Raw genomic sequence first — 24,495 nt, forward strand, 5'->3', positions numbered from 1 at the left:
ACATGTAAGTAGATGAAACAGGTAAAGTAATACATGCACTGTTTGCTTCTCTGCTCTTTGAGCTATTTAGGCCATATGGGAGCAAAACCCAAAAGCTGTATTGCACCCACCCTCTGGAGAATAGACCCAGCTAGACAGAGGATAATTAATGAAAATAATTTAGGAGGATACACAGTATCAACTGTTTTTAAGGTTTCTGTTTTCAAGTTTTTTTAAGTTTTTCTTCAATTTAAATTTTATGTGTATGAGCAATTGCCTACATTTATGTACATGTAGCATGTGTTCCTGGTACCCAAGGAGGCCAGAAAAGGGCATGAGATGCCCTTGAACTAGATTTACAGATGGTTGTGTGCTGTGGGATGTCTTTCTGTACACTGAATACATGTTGTTTCCAGTGGTTAATAAATAAGCCACTTTGGCCTATGGCAAGGCAGCGGGAAATCCAAGGAGAGAGACAGGAAAGAGAAAGGCTGAATGGGGAGATGCCAGCCTGCCATCCTAGGGACAACATGTGATGGGATGCAAGGAAAGCTACGGAACACGTGGCGATACACAGATTAAGTTACGGGTTGAGTTAAACTGTAAGAGCTAGCTAGCAAGAAGCCTGCCATAGCCATACCGTTTATAAATAATATTAAGCCTTTGAATGATTATTTTATAAGCAGCTGAGGGACCTTGGGGCCGGGCAGGACCGGAGAAACCATCCGACTACAGTTGTGACTCACAAAGGTGCTGGAGCACAGTCTTCACCCTAGGGCACAGCATGCAGCTTGGGCATCGCTTTCTTCTATTAAGGTGGTATGCCATAGCATTATCCTCTAAGCCAGAGAGGCAGCATCTTAAGACCAGCAATGTCTGCTTAGAAATGCTCACAGCTGGGCTTGTTGACTGTTGATGCTCCTTTACAAAAGAATATCCAATATAATTCTGGAGACTACCCAGCACTCTCCTCTTAACTAGTTGTATGCAAATCTGTCCTAACTGCATGAAGTCGTGAGGGAAAGAGCTAGAATATACATGCTGAGAAAGACTAGGGAGAAAGAGGAAGCTGTCATCTATACAGAGTGAAGACTTTTGTCCAGTTTAGCTGCTCTCAGGCCACTCACACTTCTGTCAGTAACTTCTTCTTCATGTGTTGTAAGTAAGTCCAATAAAATAATTCACTGGTCCCTCAGGATGAACTCTGGCGAAACAGAATTCTGGCTTGTGACTGACACTGCTTAGTCTTCTTCTCCCATGGAGAAAACTCTCACAACAGATGGGAAATTTGTTAGCTTTTATGCTTCATGGTATGGAGAAAGAAAATTGGTAAATAGAAGAAAATGTTAAAAGAATGAAAAAAAATGGAAATATTTTTAGTAAAGAAGGACTTATGTATAAAGATAGATGGCTGAATGTTTCTCCAGAATGGAGAAGAAAGCTGAGAGGAAAGTCACCACCTGCATGGGCTTAACACCCAAGATAAAAGTGTAACTAAAGGCTAAATGATTATTATGTTGCTCTAACAGTCCGAGGGGTCTCACTCCCCAGACACTAGGTGGAAACCCATGTGAAACCCACTGTTATTTTGACAACTACAGCTCACTAGTGATTCTCTCCTTGACAAAAAACTGTTGCTCAGATGGAAAACTTCAGACCCTGACTCACTGCTGCACCTATTTACAGCCTAGAGAGACAGGTTCACTATTATTTTAATCAGAAAATCACTATTATTTAATCAGAAAATTAGACTATGGCTTAATTTCTTTTCTTTTTCTCTTTCTAGAAATAATCTGGAAGGGACTTCACACTGATTCTAGCCACTCCAACAGCTATCAAAATGCCTGAAAGCGGATCCTAGGTTCAATGTTCTGGAGACTAGCTTTGGAGTCCCAAGGAAAAAGAGGAGACATCAATCAACAGATCATCTTGTAAGCTCATCAAGAGATTCTAATGGACTTTGAAACCAGATCAGTCACTGCCCCAATTCTATAGCAGCAGCTAGGGTTACTCTAAGGAGGAGGGTAAGGAGGGGGTAAAAATAGGAGATAAGATTCGGCTAGGAAGTTTAGGGTAAAAAGACCATAAAGAAAAGTAAAGTTCTCTCTTGGATAAAAAGCCAGAAATGTGCCTGCATTTTCTTGGCAGCCTCATCTTTGCCAGAGACCAAAGACACCAGAAGGGACCCTGACCTCTGATCTAGTTCCTAAATGATTCTAGGAAAAACCTTTTTAGAGCAAGAGATGTTGAAGCAGAAGCTTGTTAAGCAAAAACTCCATCTGAACAAGAGAATAAAGTCCTAGCCTGGGTGGAAACCTAATATTCCATTTGGGATAGGTCAATTGCCACCCAGAGGGACTACCCCTAAGAGGGCAGCATCACCTTAAGCCATGTGTCAGGGGCCTCCTTCAGAGGCTCACAGAGACCATGCTCACCAAACACTCCCTGGTCACTTTCTGTCTTTAGAGACTTTAGAAGTCAGCATGTGCTGGCTGAGTTTTTAGAAAAAAATAAATAAATAAATAAAAATGAGGAATAGTAAGAAACTTTTTTTTCTATCAAAGGAGGCTAGCCTGTCAAGGACCAATATTCCATAATCTCTACCCACCCTGTAAATTCAACCTTTGTTACTGTTTTGTTTTTGTTTGTTGAGACAGTTTCTCACTGTGTAACCATGGCTAGCCCAGAACTTGCTATGTAGGCAAGGCTGGCCCTCAATTCACAGAGATCCACCTGCCTCCTCCTGCTGAGTGCTGGGATCAAAGGCGTGCGCCACCACCGCCCAGCAAGCTCAGACCTTCTTGAACACTGACGTCATATTTACACCAGTCCCAAAAATACTCCAATCAATATCAACATTTCCCCCCGACTTATCCTCTCTGTCACCTGTTCTCTCCCACTCACTGTTTACGAAAGATCAGAGAGCAAAAAGAATCAGATTATTTATGGTGTGTAAAACACAGAAAGCATCATGCTTACTCCATCCTTCCCCAAATAGTAAATAGCCATACTTTGTTCTATTACTAAGTGATAGAGATGACCCTTAGAGAGTATCAAAATGGAAATCTTGGAATAGCAATTTAGTTAGACTATTCAAATATTAGCTGGTATATGGTAGTCTTTTTTAGATTATAAGAATAACTAAGAGGCAAATGTGAACAAAATCCTAAACTTTCATTTAGGATTTTGTATGAATAAAAAATTATTAGTACCCAGCCAGGGGTGGGGGTGGAGGATGGGGGGGTGAGGGGTGAGGGTGTTGGCACATGCCTTTAATCCTAACTAAAACATAAGGAATTCAACAGCCTTTTCTGACTTCTGCAGACACCAGGCACAGACACAGACATACACGCAGGCAAAACATGCATTCTATATAAAATAAATAAATAGATAGATAGATAGATAGATAGATAGATAAATAAATAAATAAATAAATAAATGAACATTTTTTAAAAGGGGCACTTTTGCTTGGCATAGTGGCAACAGTCTAATCCCAGCACTTTGGAAGGCTGAGGCAGGAGAACTGCAAATCTGAAGCCAACCTGAACTACACAGTTAAGATTCTGTCTCAAAAACAAACACACACAAAAAAACAACACTGCCGGGCGGTGGTGGCGCATGCCTTTGATCCCAGCACTCGGGAGGCAGAGCCAGGTGGATCTCTGTGAGTTCGAGGCCAGCCTGGGCTACCAAGTGAGTCCCAGGAAAGGCACAAAGCTACACAGAGAAACCCTGTCTCGAAAAACCAAAACCAAAAAAAAAAAAACAAAAAACAAAAAAAAAAACAAAACACTGAAATAACTCAAATCCAATGTTACATTTTATTAGACAATCTGTGTGTAGCTTATTATATTAATAAGCACATGGGAAAGAAGACAAGTTCACTCACTTAGGTCTCTCAGACCCAAGATTTGTGAACTCCACTTTATATCCTGTCCATACCCTAAACAACAGCTATAATTACTATATGAAAATGAATTCACTTTGAGATAGGCATGGGCACTGACAACACTTTAGAATTTTAAACTTCCATTATTTGCCAGGCAGTGGTGGCGCACACCTTTAGTCTCAGCTCTCTGGGAGGCAGAGGCAGGTAGATCTCTGTGAGTTCGAGGCCAGCCTGGTCTACAGAACTAGTTCCAGGACAGCTAAGGCTGTTACACAGTGAAACCCTGTCTCAAAAAAACAAAACAAAAATCTTCCATTAGTGAACAGCAAAGTCCACTGGAGATAAAATTATATGCTATCTGTGGGGCTGCATTTATGTTTTCAGTAGTACAATTGTTTTTGCATTAAGCATTGACCAGGTTCTCTTTGTGAGTAATACAATTTGAGGCAAACCTAGCTGATCACTGAAAGGCTCATTAACTGCTACACTACAGAATTAATTCAGTGGCCACAGACAGAGTCAGTAACATTTACTGACTGCCAGCCAACAGCATGGACAGCCCTCAACAGAATATTACCTAGCTGTACAGTTCCTTCTGGTGAAGAAACTGCTATAAAATTTACTTAATTAGAATTATCATGCTCCATATATCAGTGGTTCTCAACCTTCCTAATACTGCAACCCTTTAATACAGTTCCTCATGTTGTGGTGACCCCTAAACATAAAATTATTTTCATTGCTACTTCATAACTGTAATTTTGCTACTATTAAGAATCATAACATAAATATCTGTGTTTTCCAATGGTCTTAGATGACCCCTGTGAAAGAGTCATTTGACCCCCAGGTTGAGAACTGCTGCTCTATATATTAAATAAATCACGTCAAGAACAGAAAAATGTTACATAATAAATCTAACCATTAAATAAATTCATCTAAAAGACTCTCTGACTCTCATTCTCTCTCTCACACATATACACACACCCCACATCATCATCATGTTAACTTCACATTTCTCAGACTGTATTAAAATAATGTTACTCTAGGCACCTTCCAAACTTAATGCTAACATTCTTAAATCTACAATGAGTAAAAGCAAAAACTAAAAGAAAGGAAGATCAACATACAGAACTCACAAAGATGGTTACCTGGTAGTCTGGTTTTGTAAAATAATCCAAAGAGGAAATATGGTCAAGAAAGGTGCTGAATTCAGGAGGGAGGTGTTTCAACATGAGCCTATGGTCATACCTCTCCTTAATGGAACCCACTTGCTCCTGGAAGGTAAAGAGAGCAGGAACCAAAGTCAGCTTCTCTTGGAAGCTTTGATTACAAGCCCACAGCTAACAATCTCAAGAGAATGTAGCAGGCTACGGAATGAAGGTAGTAAAAGTACAAAGCAAGGGTAAGCGCTCGCTCCCTGGTGGCTTTACACACAGTGCTTCCCAGTGGGAAGTGAAGCTAATATAATGGAGAGCTAACAGAGATGTGGTGGGCTGCACCAGTGAACTGACAACCCCTGAGTTCTCTAAACTGGGGTATTTTCCTTTATGAACACAGTATTTATAGTTTTCCAAACAAAATAATCTGATAACTAAAAACTAAGAGCTATAATTCACATCAGAAGAAATGCTGTTCTTATCAAATGTATCTCTTCTCAATATACATAGAAAAAAATCATAGTATTATATAATATCAGCTCACAGAGAAAAATACACATTGTAAAGCAGTGAAGTTGCTTACAGATTTTAAGTTTCATATGTAAGTGGATTTTCTTTTTTAAAAATTTGAAATAGAGTTTACAACTAAACTGATACTCAAATACAAAAATTATACACCTATGAGAGGAATTATGTGATTTTTTTTCTTTTCACTTACTATTTTTTGTGGTGCTAGAAATTGAGTCCGGTGATTTACACATGCTAGGGATGCACTGTACCACTGAATGATATGCACATCTGTTCTACATCATATCTTAGTTCAGTGACTTACACATGCTAAGGATGCACTGTACCACTGAATGATAAGCACATCTGTTCTACATGATATCTCAATCCATGAAGATATTATACAATATGCTTACTGAGGAGAATTTTTGTTTGTTTGCTTGTTTGTTTGGTTTGGTTTTTGGTTTTTGGTTTTTCTGGACAGAGTTTCTCTGTGTAACCCTGGCTGTCCTGGAACTCACAAGAGATCTGCCTGTCTCTGCCTTCCAAGTGCTGAGATTAAAGTGTGTACTACCACCACCCAGCTTGAAGAGAAGTTTTTATTCTTTCCCCTATCAAAACTGACATTATAATTCAAAATTACCTTGTCCTTTATTTTTCTCCAAGGCAGTTGACCAACCACAAACTCTACCAACATGTAGAATAAGGACCAAAGGTCATCGTGTCTTCCCATTTCCTTGAGAAATAAAAGAGAATTCAGTCATATTACATTACCAGTTTTTATGGGTGTATCACATTGTTTAAAGATCACTAATTTCCCATAAATCATCTGGTAAACATCTATATGTTGCATAGTTACATATCAATCCATATGCAGAATATATATACTGAGAAATGTTTTGATATAAATAATACCTTACCTGGAGATGTAATTCAGCAGTAGAGTTCACTGAGTGTGTGTAAGACCCTGGGTTATATTCTTAACACCACAAAAAACAGCCACCACCGAAAAGCAAAAACAACAGAGCTGGGAATACAGTCCAGTTGGTAGAGTAACTGTCCAGCATGCATAAGGCCCTGGGTCTGATACCCAGTACCACATAAACTGGGTGTGATAGTGCATACCTGTAATCCTAGGACATGGGAGGGAGAAGCAGGGGGACCAGAAGTCCAAGGCCATTCTTGCTACTTAGCAAGTTTGAAGCCAGCTTGGGACATAGAGATTCTATCTTAAAAATCAACCAATAAATAAAATAAACCTCTAAAACTCAGAAATGCTGACAATACAATTAACAATTTACTAATTAATCCGTGCTTTAAGAAGTAAGGGATGAGACTGTAGCTCAATGGTAGTCTACTTGCTTACTAGGAAAAAGGCTCTAGATTATACTGTCAGCACTGCAAATTTTTTCACACACACACACACACACACACACACACATAGAGTTTTTTTTGTTTTGTTTTCTAAACAGGGTCCTTTATTTCAACTTTTTAATGTTGCAAATAGAGGAATCCACACTCAAATTAACAAGACCCAACAACAACTTTTAAAATTAAGAGTAACCCTAAGTATTTCCTTCTTTCAGTTAGAAACAAGGAAACTGGTATGTCTGGCTTGGACTCTTTCCTGCTTTGTTGCAGTGTGGGGTTTAAACCAGGTCTTCCCATGCTAGTCAAGAGCTTTCCTGCTGAGCCACATCTCCATGCCCCGGCTACAAAAACTACAAAAGTTATTACATATTATAGAGAAGACAATCTCTATATTCCATCAGATAGTGACAGTATAATATCCACTATTAATGGTTTTTATTATATTTGTTTGGGGTGTGTGTGTGTGTACACATGTGGGTCCTCATGTGCCATGGTAAGTATGTAGAGATCAGAGGACAACTTGCCAGAGTTAGTTCTCTTCTTCTACTATGTGAGTTCCAAGGGTCAAACTCAGATTGTCAGGCTAGGAAGTTATGTATCTTTATCTGCTGAGCCATTACGCTGGCCCTAACCCACAAATCATTTCTTAGAATAGAATCTAAGTATTTTATTTCTTCAAACATCTATATTTAATTTTCAACACTAATACATAATTAAACAGATACCCAACAGACATACTTAGCTGTTGCCTTTTATGGCAAATACAACTTCATTTTTTATGCAGCTGCACATATCTGTCATGCACTATACATGTTACCATGAATTAGTATCATGAATTCCTTTATCATCAGCATTATACAAAACAGTGAATTAAAACAACCATTCAGGTAAATGTGTAGCTATAAAATGGACCCTCAGCTCCTGAGCACTTTGTATACCTCTGAATTGAAATATGAAGGTTGGCCAGGTGGTGGTGGCGCATGCCTTTAATCCCAGTACTCGGGAGGCAGAGCCAGGCGGATCTCTGTGAGTTCGAGGCCAGCCTGGTCTCCAAAGCGAGTTCCAGGAAAGGCGCAAAGCTACACAGAGAAACTCTGTCTCGAAAAACCAAAAAAAAAAAAAAAGAAAGAAATATGAAGGTTATCAGTCTGATGCAAGCCATGAACACGCAGTTATCAACCTTGGATCAGATACATACCCTGTTCCGATGAGCATTGATTGATGCATAACGAACTGTCCCTCGAAAGCCTGCCACAGCACGAGGCTACAATAAACCACACAATCATAAGAAATTAAATAGCAAAAAATGTAACACAACTGAACACAGAAAGCAAATGGTAGAGCAATTCTATCATAATAAAACACTATTGCCGGGCGGTGGTGGCGCACACCTGTAATCCCAGCACTCGGGAGGCAGAGGCAGGTGGATCTCTGTGAGTTCGAGGCCAGCCTGGTCTACAGAGCTAGTCCAGGACAGGCTCCAAATCTACAGAGAAACACTGTCTCGAAAAACCAAAAATAAAATAAAATAAAACACTATTTATAGTAATATTTTAGTGAGATTATAGAAAACTAGAGAATGAATATCTCTAAACTACAACTTAAAACACTAATATTTTAATTATTTTGGTCCTGTTTTCTTCTATCTGTATCCTTAATTTTTATTTATTTATTAATTTGTTTCTGTGTGTGTGTGTGTGTGTGTGTGTGTGTGTGTGTGTGTGTGATGTCAGGGTGTGGAATGATGAATGCTACAGTGTGCATGTGGATGCTAGAAGACAAACTTTGGGAATTGATTTTTTTCTTCCACCATATGGGTGCTGAGGATTGAACTCAAGTCATCAAGCTTGGTGACAAGTGCCTTCATCTGCTGAGCTATCTCACAGGCTCATCTACCTACATTTTAAAGTATGATGACATAATGGGCATTGGGCTTGGGAGATGTAGCTCAGGGATAGCCCAATTGCCTACTATGTGCAAGGCTTTGGGTTTGATACCAAGGAACACACACACACACAAACACACACCAAATGTGTTTATGAAATAAACACAGAACTGTACATTAAAAAAATCAAACATTTTCATTGACCCAGAATCATGCCAAGTACCAAAGCATCATACCATACACATTAATGCTTAGGCTCTGGTTACAAATACATTTAAGAACATGAAGAACCATTATATAATCTAAGATGCCAATCTTACCATATTTTGTCTATTTTATTCAAACTTAATTTGAAAGAGGTTACAACTATACTCACTTGGATAAGTAATTTATGTTAAAATTTAAGTTTTTGGATACTTAGTTATGCTAGGTAATGGAGATGAAGCCAGACATGATCACAGCCTCAGACAATATAACCCCAAATAAAGTCCACATTGAAAGACATTCTATAGCTTGCCTTCCCATAATGAATCTACTATAGTTTCTTCTATCATTAATTTTTTTTCTCTAGCTCAAAACTTTACACTTGCTATTCTTCAGGCTGTTACCTCACTGCATGCTTCCTGTGGCTAACTCTTGTAACTAAAACCTCTGCTACGAGCACCTCTTCAGAAGCACTAATCGTCTGAATGAAGACCACCACCCCTTGCCTGTAGTGCGCCGTGTTCTTTCACAGGTGCCGTGTTTTCAGAATGGTTTTTACAAGCCCAAGTCAGTTTTATTTGCATTTTTATCATCTATTTTGTTTACATTGTATTTACTGGCTGTCTTCACTCCACATGATACATTCTGGGAGAAGAAGGTCTTGCTCGTTTTATAAACACGGAAATAATCAAATATAAAATATAGAAGAAAACATGATCAGCCAGGCAGTGGTGACACACAACTTTAGTCCCAGCACTTGGGAGGCAGAGGCAGGCAGATCTCTGTGAGTTCAAGGCCAGCCTGGTCTACAGAGTGAGTTCCAGGACAGTGAAGACTGTTACACAGAAAAACCCTGTCTCGAAAAACCAAAAAAAAAAAGAAAAAAGAAAAGAAAAGAAAACACGATCAACAGAAAAGACCAGGCAAAAGAACAATTATCACTCAAGAGCCCAAACCTAAGGATCCATGGCATAGAAGAAAGAGCTGTGACAATTATGCTAAAAATATTATGGGAATCTATTCAATAAAATTATAGCCAAGAATTTCATAAACCTAAAGAAATAGACACCTAAACACAAGAAATATTATGAACTCCATGTCATAATACTTGGCATGTCAGAGTCAAGATGTCAAAAATACAGAGCATGTGTCCAGCTGAGGTTCTCTGTGATGTCTCCATCTGCTGTAGAGACGCGTCTTTGATAAGGGGTGGGAGCTACACTATCTGTGGGTAAAAGGATAAGATTCAGAGTGCAGTAAGGAGCTATGTGGTCTAGCAGAGTGGCACAGTGATTCCTTTTTCTTTCTTTTTTGGGGGGAGGGTGGGGCGTCGTAAAGACAGGGTTTCTCTTTGTAGCCCTGGCTGTCCTAGAACTTACTTTGGAGACCAGGCTGGCCTCTAACTCATCAAGATCTGCTTGGAGAGTGCTGAGATTATCTGGCTAGTAGGTTCTTTTTTTAAAAATTCACAACCTCACTAGTCCCAGGAAACTGACTAGGTTTCCAGTACCAGGCATGCTTTCCCTCCTGTTCAATTAGGCAGTTGTTGGTTGACACTGACACGTTGAGTGCCAGTTCTTTTTACACATATCTTGCCATGCTGGTAATTGTCATGGTTCAAGCAAGGTGCTGCAGCTGAGTAGGTTTTTTTTTTTTTTTTTTAATTAAAGATTTATTTATTTATTATGTATAGTGTTCTGTCTATACGTATCTCTGCAGGCCAAAAGAGGGCACCAGATCTCATTACAGATGGTTGTGAGCCACCATGTGGTTGCTGGGAATTGAACTCAGGACCTTTGGAAGAGCAAGCAGTGCTCTTAACCTCTGAGCCACCTCTCCAGCCCGTGTAGGACTGTTTTATTGCTTTCCTCCCTTGGCAGTTGACACCAGAGATCAACAGATCGTGAGAATCCCAGCTCCACTGGATACATCTATATCACAGTTCCTGCAACTATGGCTCAGGGAGCATCATGAAAGAGTAAGAATACAAGGAAGTCTGCTATGAGACAATCTCATAGAAACAGCTATATAAACAGCACTGGAACAACAGCAATGTCAGGGGATATATTAATGTGGAATGGGATATTTGTCTAGGATCCCACCCCTAGACAAAGAACTACAGGTAACTACTGACTGCTCAGAGAAGAACTAGCCTTTCCCAGGGATGAGCCCCTTTATTGGTTGTCCAGTGCAGTGTGGTCAGCCTTGAAACCATACAGACACAAACAACAATAAACTCAACAAGTTGTATTTATATTTATGCATACAAATACATATATACGGGCTAGAGAAACGGCTCCACGGTTAAGAGCACTGGCTGCTCTTCCAGAGAATCTAGGTTCAATTCCCAGCAGCCACATGGCAGCTCACAACTGTCTGTCAGTCCAGTTCCAGGAGACCTGACACCCTCACTCAGACACACATGCAGGCAAGACACCAATACACATAAAATAAAAAGAAATCTTAAATAAATAAATAAAATGAGCGTTTGTTAAAAAAAAAAACCAAATACACGTGTGTGTGTGTGTGTGTGTGTGTGTGTGTGTGTGTGTGTACACGTGTACATAACAAATATAATCAAAGGAAAAGAGGCTATCTCAAGGCAATCCTTGAGTTGGGGGTCATGGCAGGGGTTCAAGAGAGAGTAGCTGGCAGGGAGAGAGGAAAGAAAGAGGAGAAGTGAAGTAATTCTATTTCAATTAAAAAACATTTTTTAGCCAGGCGGTGGTGGTGGCGGCGGCGCACGCCTGTAATCCCAGCACTCGGAAGGCAGAGCCAGGTGGATCTCTGTGAGTTCGAGGCCAGCCTGGTCTACAGAGTGAGATCCAGGACAGGCTCCAAAGCTACAGAGAAACCCTGTCTCGAAAAACCAGAAAAAAAAAAATTTTTTTTTTAAATTTGTAAAAAAAAAAAAAAAAAAAAAAAAAAAAAGTACAAACCAAAGAAACATTACTAAAAGCTGTAATGAAAAATGCCAACTAACAAACAGAGGCAGAGACATCAGAATAACATCCAAAATAGCAAACATAGAAGAAACACTTCAGGATATAGGTATCGGCAAAGATTTCTGAATAGAATCCTAATAACACAGGAAATAGCCTCAAGCAAATGAGATTATATGAAATCAAAAGGCTTCTGCATAGTAAAGGAAACTATCAACAGAATGAACAGACAGCCCACAGAGTGGGAGAAAAACCTTTGCCAGCTATACTTCAGACAAAAGGCTAATATCCAGAATACATAAAGAACTGCAAAAAAAAGTAAATGCCAAAAACCCCTACTGGCAAATAAAGGGGGCAATGATCAATAAATGGGGCAATACTCTGAACAGATGGCTTGCAAAAGAACTATAAATGGCAACAAGTATTCTGAAAAGCATTCAACATGGGGCTGGAGAGATGGCTCAGCACTTAAGAACACTGGTTGCTCTTACAGAGGATCTGGGTTCAATTCCCAAAACCTACATGTCTGTTCAAAGATGTCTGTAATTCCAGTTCCAGAGAATTTAATGCTTTCTTCTGGCCTTTGTGGTCACAAGGCAGACATGTGGTGTACATAATGTAGGCAAAACATCCATACAAATAAAATAAAAATTAAAGCTATGTTTTTAAAGTGCATCTATAGCAATCAGAAAAATTCAAATTAAAAAGATTTTGAGGTTCTACCTCACCTCAGTAAGAATGGCCACCATCAAGAAAACAAGAGACAACAAATGATGGTAAGTGTGTGGGGGAAGAGGAGTCCTTATCTGCTGGTGGTGGAAATAGAAACTATTTTTACAGTCACTACAGAAATCAGTGTACAAGCGTCCCAAAAAACTAAAATTAGAACTACCATATGACTCAGCTAATTCACTGCTAGACATATATCCAGAGGACTCTGTATGCTACTCATGTAGCTCAGTCTGGCCTTGAATTCACCTTGTAGCTGAGGATGACTTTGAACTTGACCTTGAAGATCCACCTCCCAAATGCTGGATCACAACCATGCACTACCTGTAAGGATTATGTCCTTAATTACGTCACCAGACTGCGATGGCATCCCAGCCTAAAAAGCAGGTGTGCCCTCTGTGCGTTCTCTTCCTTTCCACACTCTCTTCTTCCGTTCTCTTCCCTCCGCGTGGTCTCTCTGTTTCTCTGTTTCTTCTCTCTCCTCCCTCCCTCCCTCCCTCCCTCTCTCTCTCTCTCTCTCTCTCTCTCTCTCTCCTCTCTCTCTCTCCCTCCCTCCCTCTCTCTCCTCCTTCTCTCTCCCAATAAAGCTCTAAAAAGGTACCCATGGCTTGTGATTCTTCCGATCGGCACTCTCCTCCGCCGCAGCCAGCCACGAGCGCCACAGCATAACCAACACTGCCATGCCTGGCTTACATGATGCTTGGAATCAAAACCAGGTTTTCACTGATCTACTAAAATGTTCTTACAAAGTCATCAACAGTCAGTTCTCACTAACACCTAACAGGAGTGACAACCTTACCACTCTTTCTGAAGAACTTTTTTCACCTGGCTCCCAAGGAAAACCTCTTGATTTTCCTCTTACCTGACTGGCATACTTCTCATAGGTCTTGGCTGGTCCATGGTTCTTCCCTATCTATCACCAACACTGCTCAGTGACCCAATGGCTTAGACTCAAGACCTCCCTCCTAGTTTAGCTATACCTTCTTCCTAGGTAATCTTATCTAGTTATATTCTAAAAAATATGATGCCCCACTTTGGGATATGGAAGATTGAACCTAGGTCTTCATGCATGCTCTACCACTGGGTTATATCCCAGGTCTCGTTTTCAGTTTTTGAAACAGGGTCTCACAAAGTTGACAACAATGGCCTTGAATTTACTCTGTAGTCCCGGGGTTTGAACTTAGGTGTCAGACTAGGCAGCAAGTGCCTTTGCCTGCTGAATCATCTCAGTGAGACCTTGACACAAAAAAATTCCAAAAGAAAAAAAAAAAAAGATTCTCATATGCCTAGATTTTAATTATAATTTGCATATATGTATGTATAACTAAAAAAGTTGGCTCAATCAAAATCAAAATGTTTTAACTTTTATACAACTAGTTAACCTGATACAAATGAAAATCACAGTGAAAAAACAAGCTTGAACATACTAAAGTTTAGAGTAAACAAGAGAAAAGTTATAATGGGAGATGAAGTAGCAGCAAAACAATATAGAGAGTTGCCTGTCCCCCTTCCCAGTAAACTCAGCAAACACTAGTTGAAAACAAAACAAACTAAATATTTTCAAGAAAACTTGTGAACATCCAGTAAGAAAGGTAATGGTCTATGGTATCCAAACCAAGATTGCTTTCTGCTCACGCCCAGCTTGACTTAAGTGACCCCATTCCAAACTGCTGCAGTCAGGAACACATGGCTAACCTCCCCACAGGGTCCACCAATGGGGCTCTCTTTCTAGAAAGAGCAGGACTGGAGCATTTTACCATGCCTTAGCAGCTTGCTGGTGAAGAGACAGAGATGTACTTGGTGCACTGCCTCTGACAGACTTTCTCCTGACATGACTCTAGCCAGACTCCCTAAAGTCTCTTCTAAGGTTGCCCTTGTTTAGGGGCATCTTTATCTTTGCTAGTCATGTATTCACAAAAGTTTTTGTTTGTTTTTTAAAATTCTTTTTATTTTATGTGCACTGGTCTTTTGCCTGCATGTATGTCTGTGTGAGCTGCCATGCGGGTGCTGGGAATTGAACCCAGGTCCTCTGGAAGAGCAGCCAGTGCTCTTAACCACTAAGTCATCCTCTCCAGCCCCTGGCAAAAATCTTAAGAGGTAAGTTTAGTAAAACTCCTCTACCTGGACATTTGATTGCTGTGGATATCGCTCTGTATAAATAAAATGTTGATTGGCCAGAAGCCAGGCAGGAAGTATAGGTGGGACAAGCAGAGAAGAGAATTCTGGGAAGTGGAAGGCTGAGTCAGGAGATGCTGCCAGCTGCCGCCAGGAGGAGCAGGATATAAAGTACCAGTAAGCCACAAGCCATGTGGCAAGGTATAGATATATAGAAATGGGTTAATTTAAGATATAAGAACAGATAGCAAGAAGCCTGCCATGGCCATACAGTTTATAAGTAATATAAGTCTCTGTGTGTTTACTTGGGGGATGCTAGTGGGAGAGATTTGTCCCGATTTCCGGCAGGCCAGGAACAGGAAATCTTCTAGCTACATTTGATTAAATTCCTTATGCCTCTTATCCTCTGTCCTTTGTCTTCTGGAGTAAAAGAATCTCCTTTGTGCTAAGAACTTGGTCTTGGAGTGTCTTGATCCAATACTGATCCCTTTAATGTCCCCTACTGATTATATGCAGCTAACTCTAGACACCAGTATCTTCACCTTGTAATCTACTGATCTGGTTTCAATACAAGTAAACATCCATTTTTTTTTTTTAATTCACTGAGCTTCATCCCCTCCTCCTAACATTCATTCTGATACATAATTAGCATTTCTTTAAAGTGATACTAGAAATAATAGTTCAATTATCAAATATTAAATAGTAATGAAAAAGCTTACTGGTCTGACGTCACCACAGGAATTCGTAAATTGTCGGGCCAAGCCAAAATCAAGCATGAAACATTTCCTGCATGTACTTGGAAAGCGTCCCATTGCGAAGTTTGACTGGAAAAAAATAAAGACGAAAAATACTTATTCTTATAATATCCAGTCCCACCTACATTTTACACTACATGAATTCTTCTAGTCTATATAGCATGTTCCAGACACACTACTGTAAGTTTATGACTTTTATTAAGCATTAATATATAGTATAATTTAGTTGCTGGTTCTAACTTTCAAGGGAAAATTAAAGTTTTTCATAGTGGAGTGTTCTTGTAAATACAATTAGAGACTTGAGAGAGAGTTGTTAATGTCTACCTACCACCAGGAAAACTGAGCAAAAATAAATTTAGATGTTTGTATAGTTACATATAATAATGACCTAATTAAATTCAGAACTAGAATTCATTGAAATTCTAGTCTAAGTTACTGCTTAAATGACAACCCAACCACCTAAACAAAGGAAGCTAGGGATGGGGGGAAATATATATATAAAACATAGAAGAATTTTTATTACTTCTCAACCTTTTAGTTAAGTATAAGGACTAGTTGTGATGGTGTATGCCTTTAATTCCAGTACTAAAGACAAAGGCAGGCTGATCTCTGTGAGTTCAAGGTCAGACTGGTCTATATAGCAAATTTCAGTTTAACCCTATCTTAATAAAAAAACAAATAAATAAAATAAAACAATTTTCTATAAGCATCATAAAGCTGAACTTCACTAAAATTAAAAATACAATTTAGAAAAAACATTCCAAAATAGTCCTAAGGAAAAAATAATAATCAGTGTAACTAGATGTGATGGCATATACTTTTAATTCCAGCATTCAGGAAACAGAGACAAGATTATCAGTTTAAAGCCGGGCAGTGGTGGCGCACGCCTTTAATCCCAGCACTCGGGAGGCAGAGCCAGGCGGATCTCTGTGAGTTTGAGGCCAGCCTGGGCTACCAAGTGAGTCCCAGGAAAGGCGCAAAGCTACACAGAGAAACCCTGTCTCGAAAAACCAAAAAAAAAAAAAAGATTATCAGTTTAAGGCCACCCTGAACTACACAGCAAGTTGGAGGTCAGTCTTAGCTATACAAGACCCTGTCTCAAAACAAAACAAAGAGCCCCCAAACCTAAAAATCTATGTAAATGTGTTGTGTCAAATGACTGCAAATTTAGAAAGTTAGATATGCAAAAAAGGGAATTTGTAACGGCAAAATCCAAGCTATCACATCAACATTTACTTTTAACAAAGTATAATTTCCCTAAGGAGCTTCCTGATGAAAGGACAGAGAAGGGCACAGGACACAACAGAAGAAAACAAGGAAAAACAAATTTTATTTACACAGGAGTTCTTAGGAGAAGATTAAGGTCTTTCATAGTTAATTATTCTAATGAACACATTTGGTGACTTGAGAAAATGAACAACTGTTATGAAGAAACACACAATCAAACTAACAATTTATGTATGAGGCTGAATAATTAGCAATGCTAAAATCTCTAATTAAGAACTGGCAAGCACAGAACTTGCATGTGAAGGTGCCTGTGGGGACCAGAGGACAACCTTAGGTGTTGTTCCTCAAGCAGGCTAGGGGTGGCTGGCCAGTGAGCCCCAGAGATCCTCCTATCTCACCTGTCCAGCACTTGGACTACAAGTATGTACCACCATACCTGTTTTTTAAAAACATGGATTCTGGACATCCAACTCAAGACTCAAGTCTTAAAGTGATTTTCTGGCTGAGTCGTCTCCCAGGCCCAGCATAGACTTTTTAATTTAGCTGGCAAGAAACACTTCCTGGTATGAGAAAAGCTATTGAAAATAAGCTGTAATTTCTCATTACCGCTTTAAAAACAAAACAAAACAAAACAAAACTAAACTAAACTGAGAGGTAAATTATTTTTGCTTTCAGGGCATTACAGAAATAAAAAACATTTCTTTGTATTTAACCATAACGAATTAACAAAAAAAACTACACTAGCATACATTCTGTCTCCTAACATTAGAATACCAAGCAATAGCCTTCTGTGCTTGGAAAAGACAAGGCCCCTACCGGTTTGATGTCTCTGTGAAGGAATCCCACAGAATGGATGCTTTCAATAGACTCCAGAATCTGTCTCCCAAGCCGAAGAGTAGTGCTAATGGTGAATGTGCCCCGGGATTGGCTCCGTCGAAGATCTGCCAGATTCCGACCCTATAAAATTGGATAATCACTTTAAAATACAGTCCTAATACTGTGATAAGACTCAAAACATTCACTATATCACCACATTATAAAATACTGTGACTGAAATAATAAGGCTCTTGCCTAAGCTGTGATCTTTTTTCTTTTCTTTTCTTTTTCCTTCGAGACAGGGTTTCTCTGTGTAGTTTTGGTGCCTGTCCTAGATCTCACTCTCTAGACCAGGCTGGCCTCGAACTCACAGAGATCCGCCTGGCTCTGCCTCCCGAGTGCTGGGATTAAAGGTGTACACCACCCCCATTTGGCTAGCTGTGATCTTCTAACTCCAAGAATTATGTATGTGCATCCCTCTTTGTGTACATGACTGTGGGTGCCCTCAGAAATCAGAAGAGGACATTTGATCACCTAGAGCTAGAATTAAAGATGGCTGTGAGCGACTCAACATGGGTACTAGAAACTGAACTCCAGCCCTCTAGAAAAGTAGCAAGAGCTCTTAACCCGAGTCATCTCTCTCTAGCCCTAAGAATAAGCATGCTGTTAGCAATCATGTTCCTAAGTCGTCATGTTTTGATTTATCCTTGCTATTCTAAAAATGTAGACTTGGCTTTTTCTTTCTTTCTTTTCCTTTTCCTCCTTTCCTTTTCTTTCTTTCTGAAAAAAAAAAAGGGGGGGGAGTGCTGTGGGATGTTCTGTATGGCAAATGTGTTGCTGATTAGTCAATAAATAAAACACTGATTAGCCATTGGCTAGGCAGGAAGTGTAGGCGGGACAAGGAGGAGAATAAAGCTGGGAAGTGGAAGGCTGAGTCAGAGAGACACTGCCAGCAGCCATGATGAGAAACAGCATGTGAAGATGCCGGTAAGCCACGAGCCACGTGGCAAGGTATAGATTAATGGAAATGGATTAATTTAAGCAAGAAGCCTGCCACGGCCATACAGTTTGTAAGCAATATAAGTCTCTGTGTTTACTTGGTTGGGTCTGAGTGGCTGTGGGACTGGCAGGTGATAGAGATTTGTCCTGACTGTGGGCCAGGCAGGAAAACTTAAGCTACAAAACACTGTAACAAAAAGCAGCATAAGGGAAGAAAGGGTTTATATGGCTTACAATTTCAGTTACAGTCCATCATTTTTGGGGAAGGTCAAGACAGCAACATAAGCAGTTAGTCACATTACATTCACAATTAAGAGCAAAAAGAAAATAAACACATCCTGTCTTGCCTGTTCTCAGCTAACTTTCTTCTCTTTTCCAGTGTTCAGGAACTCCTGCCTAGGAATGATGGTGCACACAAAAGACTGGATCTTCCTACATCAACTAAAAATCAAGGCATTCCCCCACAGCTGTACCTACAGACTAACCAGACCAAGACAATCCTCATTGAGATCCCTTTCCAGGTGGTTCTAGGTTGTGTCAAGTTAAAACTAAGCAGCACAAATATCCAAAGCAGTATTCCTCATTACTGCCCAACACACACTCCCTACAAGTTACTTAATTTTCCTACATCAGTTTTTTAAATGAAAAAAGTTAATAATACTTCATATAATTTTATAAGGATTAAATAAAAACTACATGAAGTTTCTGGAATACTGCCTTGTACTCAACAAATCCTAAGGACTGTTATTATTAGCAAATATTATAGGAAACAGAAGGCCATAAAGGACAACAAAAGTTAAAACAATTAGGTGATGGTATGGATATCATATGAGTCAGCTAAAACATAAACTAGACATCTGGGGATATAGCTAGTACAGGATATCTGAGGAACACAGAGTAAGCAGTGATGTAATCTCTTATATAACTATTTTTGGCAAAATGCCATTTTTTGTGTGATTTTTTTTCTATCAACATGGCCTTGAGGTTGGAGGCAAGTGTCCTTGCTTTGGCTTTTGCCTGTGCAGACTGCATGCTGTGCCCACTTGCCTGTCAGCATCTGCCTGCCTGTAGTCTGTGTGCTAGTAAATAAAGTATGTTGTATATGCTTAAAACCTCTCATATTCTCTTCAGCTTCCTAGCCTCCTTCTGACCCTCCCTCGTCCTTGACATCAAAGTTCAGGCCTCACAAATATGATACAGCAAATATTCAGCTATCGAAGCAGCCAGCCTGGTCTACAAAGTGAGTTCCAGGACAGCCAGGGCTGTTACACAAACCCTGTCTTGAAAAAACAAACAAACAAAACTACATCCTAGATAATACCAAAATTTAGATTAAAAACTACTACTCTCATAAGAACAACCAACAGGAATCAATATCAGTAATTATTTAAATGTCATAAAATGTAATTTTAATATATCAACTGGTGATTGGGGCATAATGTCTCATGCCTATAATTCTAGTAGTTTTTGTTATTATTATTATTTTGAGTCAAGTCTTATGTAGTCCAGGCTAGACTCGATTTTACTATATATAGAAGAGGGCTGATTTTAAATTCTTGACTTTAAAGCCCTTGTCGTCCTGGAACTTGCCATGTTGACTTTGAATTCTTATCCTCCTGCCTCTACCTCTTGAGTTTGGGAATTACAGGAGTGTACCATCACACAGAGTTAATCTCAACATTAGGGAGACAGAAGAAGTTAAGGCCAGCCTGCACTACAAAGTGAGCACCATGCTAGCTTGGACTATAGAATGAAATCCCAACTCATAACAGCAACAACAACAACACCACACACACACACACACACACACACACACACACACACACACACATCAGAAAAACAAAAACAAAAAACCTAACAAAATCTGGGAGGATAAACACAAGGCTGACATAAGAATAGTGTTGGGGGGAGGGGCTGTTCTTTTTTTAAAAGGGGGGATCTTTTCATATAGTAAGAAATTCATATGCAAAAAAAAATTTTAGAGCTTATATTTTTCTCCAAGATCAAACTACAAGATCAAACTACATTTTGTTGTTGTTTTTTGAGTAATGAAAATGCATAAGGCTAGAAATAGTGCCACATACCCGTAATTCTGGTACTTGGGAAACAGAGACTATTGCCAAAAGCTTGAGGTTAACCTAGTCTACAGAGGAACTTCTAGGCCAAATGGGGCTATATAGTAAGATCCTGTCACACACACAAAATTTAAAAAATAAAAATAAAATAAAAATAAGTAAATGAAAAAGAGGGGGTGTTGGGGGAGAAAGAGGATGAGATCTGAAGGGAGAGGAAAGGGAAAGAGATTGGGTATCATACTACATGGAGAGAGTAATACAGTGAATTCCCGGGATAAGAGGTCATTAACCAGGCACAGTAGCTAGTAATCATAGTAAGCCCAGATGTGCTTGCTCAAACCTAATCTCAGCACTTGAGAGGTAGAGACCTAGGATTAGGATGTCGAGGCAGTTCTAAGGTACATACTAAGGCAAGACCAGCCTAGGCTACATGAAATCCTGTCTTAAAAAAAAAAAAGAAAAACCCACACAAAAAGAAAACAAACAAAAACAAATATAAATAAAGTAACTATCACTTCACTGACAATATATTTTCATAGATAATATACCTTCTCAAACTTAACTCTCTCCCATTCTAAACATATTACTTTCATGTAAATTCCAATGATATAATTTCATCTATATATTAAAAGAATGTAGGACCAAAGAAATAAAAATACAGAAAGAATAATCAGCATGTCTACTATTATAAATTTTACTTAGAAGCATCAAGTCAAATTTTGTTTGTTTGTTTGTTTGTTTTCTGTCTTTCAAGACAGGATTTCTCTATGTAGCCCTGGCTGTCCTGGAACTCACTTTGTAGATCAGGCTGGCCTTGAACTCAAAGATCCACCTGCCTCCATCTCCCAAGTGCGGATTAGAGGTGTGAGCTACCACACCCAGCTAAAATTGAACTTCTTTAATCCATTTTCTTAAAAAAAAAAAAAAAATCAGAGACAATGACCAATCCCATTGCAATAGGTACACATAACATCCAGATTATCTCTAAAACATATTTCCCATTAAAAGGAACCAGAGTTGAATGGAGGAACAGCTGGAGCATGAAATACAAAGAATGAACATAGTACACACTATTGCATCAGAAAATAAGGATGCTTTTAAAACACTACCTAATCAGGTCAAAGTGAAACCCAGAGAAAGTCTCACTAGCCAAGGCAGGAACATAATGAACATTCAAAGCTACAGGCCTGGCTTGATGGCATACTCTGATAATCCTTGTTTGAAAGGCTCAGGCAGAAGGTGTGGAGACAATCTGGGATGCATGGTGAGTGACACCCTCGTGTCACACAAAAGGAAAAGTTGCACAGTTGGTAATTTTATTGAGAGTTTGTAATTTTATTGAGAGGGAGGAAAGGGAAGAGAGAGACTATAAATTCACAAAGGAAAGCCGGCACTCCTGTCTCTTATAGGAAAATATTAGTGAACCAACTAATAGTTCTGAAAGCTGATTAAAATAATGGAGTCTACTATTATATTAACCCTGACTTTCCTATATAAAAGGTATACTTAAGGGTAGCCTCTATCGCATGAAATACTTTTAAAGGAAGAATTTTATCTAAGTGGAGAAGAAATGATACAATTAGAATGGTGAATTTGGAAATCCACTGAAATCACAGGCCATGCTTACTAACCGACTAGGAAAAAAAGGAAAACAAGGTGCGAAAAATCACTAAAAACTTCAAAATAGGTGGGCCAGGCTGCAGGGAGGTTAAGGTGCTGGCTCTCAGGACGCAGTGTATATGCCACCTCTCAACTGCCCTTGCCAAGGAAGTGGAAATTAGAACCTAGCCATCAGTTTATGAGAAATGGGTGGGGAGTGTAACGACATGTTACATATCAATAAACAGAAACAATCAGCAAAATCCAAAATAAGAGAATTTCTACACTAAAACAACAAAGAAGGAATCTTCAAGTAAGTAAGACAGAAGAACCAGCAGATCAAAAAAGGCTTAAGAAATAAACAATGTATGGACCCTATTTATAGCCAGATTCAAGTAAGCCAAATGAAAAATAAATAAATAATAGGGTAACCGAGTAAATCTGGAAAACCAGCCAAGCATGGTGGCATATTCTTTTTTTGTTTGTTTGTTTTTCTTTTGTTTTGTTTTGTTTTTGAGACAGGGTTTCTCTGTGTAGCTTTGGAGCCTGTCCTGGAACTCAATCTGTAGACCAGGCTGGCCTCGAACTCACAGAGATCCGCCTGGCTCTGTCTCCCAAGTGTCAAGATCAAAGATGTGCACCACCACTGCCCAGCTGTGGCATATTCTTTTAAGCCCAGCACTTGAGAGGCAGATGTAGATGGATCTCTGTGAGTTCCAGCACACTCAAGGCTACATAGGGAGATCCTGTCTCAAAAAATAAAAAAGAAAAGAAAAAGAAAAAGAAAGATAGAGTTCATATTAGTGGCCAATTTGAGAGAAAACAGGGACCACATTAATGAACTGAAAAATGTAAAAAGGTAAGCACTTCAATAAATTAAAGTATGCTAACTTGAGATGATGAATCATGTAACCAAGAAAGACTTTAAGGGCCAGTAAGATGGCTCAGCAGGCAAAGGCCTTGCTGCCTAGTCCTAAGTTCAAACCCTGGGACTCACACAGTAGAAGGAGAGACCCAGCTCCCACAAGTTGTCCTCTGACCTCCACACACACCACGGTACACTCCTCCAATCCCCAATTAATTAATTTCAAATGAGACTAAGCCAACCATCTTAGCACACAGCTATAATCTTAGAAATCAGGAGGCTAAGGTAGGGGGATCCTGAGGTTAAGGCCAGTCTTGGCTATATCATCTTGTGCTGTTCAGTAAGACCACACTTTAAAAAGATAAACAACTACAACAACAACTATAGTTTACAGAAAGGGTAACATCTTTAGGTCAAAGTCAAATATTGAAGGATACTTGAGAAAAAGAAAAGTCTTCTGAAAAGAAGAGAAAACATTTAGGTCAGGGTTTATGAATTTAACTCGCTGTCATGTAAATAATATGAAAGAAAATAAAGAAACGAAATGTTCAAAATAAAGTCTGCTAAAGATGAAAGGAAACTGTGAGAAGAACTGAACATCAGGTCTGAAGCTTCGAGACGACTATACTGTGTGTGTTGAGGAGCACAGGCAACATCAAGGAAATGAATGGTTTCCTGATTCTCCCGATTGTTCCTGTTACTCTTGCATATTCTTTAGGAACTGCTACTCTTTCAGCCCAACTCTACTCTCATCTAAAAGGGAAGGAACAGTGCTATGCTGGGAAAAAGAAAGAGGAACAGCATTCATCCTTTATTCCAACTAATGCTTACAATTTTAATGTAGTGATTGGTACTTGAGAGCATGAGTGCAGATTTGAAATGCCTGAGGTTAGAAAGATGAAAAGAGAAGGAACATGGAAAGGCAAGGTTCACATTACAGCCCACAATCCACTTTAAGATTAAACGCTATGAAAAAATGATAACCAATAAAGGTACAGACAAACTAAAATAGATGACCATTTCATTTTTTGGAAAATCTATACCAAGTCTAAATAAATCTCTATGTACAGTGTATAGCATTTGGACATGATAACAAGAATGCTGTCATTTTTTATGCATAGTCACTGTAACTGGGTATTTTGATCAAAACGAAAAGATTTGAAGACACATTTTCAAGGTAACATACCTGCAATTGCATGACCACATAGTTGAAACGATCGTTTCTCCCACAGCCAATAAATCTACAAACATGATCTTTTCCTGGATGAAAAGAGAAAGAAAACAGTGGAAAAGAATGTATTATAATTTCTCTTTTAAAAAATTAACAAATTCGCTGGGCGGCAGTGGCGTATGCCTTTAATCCCAGCACTCGGGAGGCAGAGCC

General features: G+C 39.2%; 1 protein-coding gene across 6 annotated transcripts in view; it reads right to left on the bottom strand.

Moving 5' to 3' along the window:
• Ttbk2 (tau tubulin kinase 2) overlaps nt 1–24,495 on the bottom strand; it is a 113,882-nt gene that overhangs the window by 25,589 nt on the left and 63,798 nt on the right. For all 6 annotated transcript variants that reach the window (XM_059261215.1, XM_059261217.1, XM_059261216.1 and 3 more), the window contains 6 exons: nt 24,298–24,371; nt 17,574–17,714; nt 15,495–15,599; nt 8,099–8,164; nt 6,173–6,265; nt 5,014–5,139 (listed from right to left, as the gene is read on the bottom strand). In XM_059261215.1, coding sequence (XP_059117198.1) covers nt 5,014–5,139; nt 6,173–6,265; nt 8,099–8,164; nt 15,495–15,599; nt 17,574–17,714; nt 24,298–24,371 — 605 coding nt within the window. The remainder of the gene's footprint in view (nt 1–5,013; nt 5,140–6,172; nt 6,266–8,098; nt 8,165–15,494; nt 15,600–17,573; nt 17,715–24,297; nt 24,372–24,495) is intronic.

Source organism: Peromyscus eremicus, chromosome 4 (genome assembly GCF_949786415.1).
Source record: "Peromyscus eremicus chromosome 4, PerEre_H2_v1, whole genome shotgun sequence".
NCBI lineage: Eukaryota > Metazoa > Chordata > Mammalia > Rodentia > Cricetidae > Peromyscus > Peromyscus eremicus.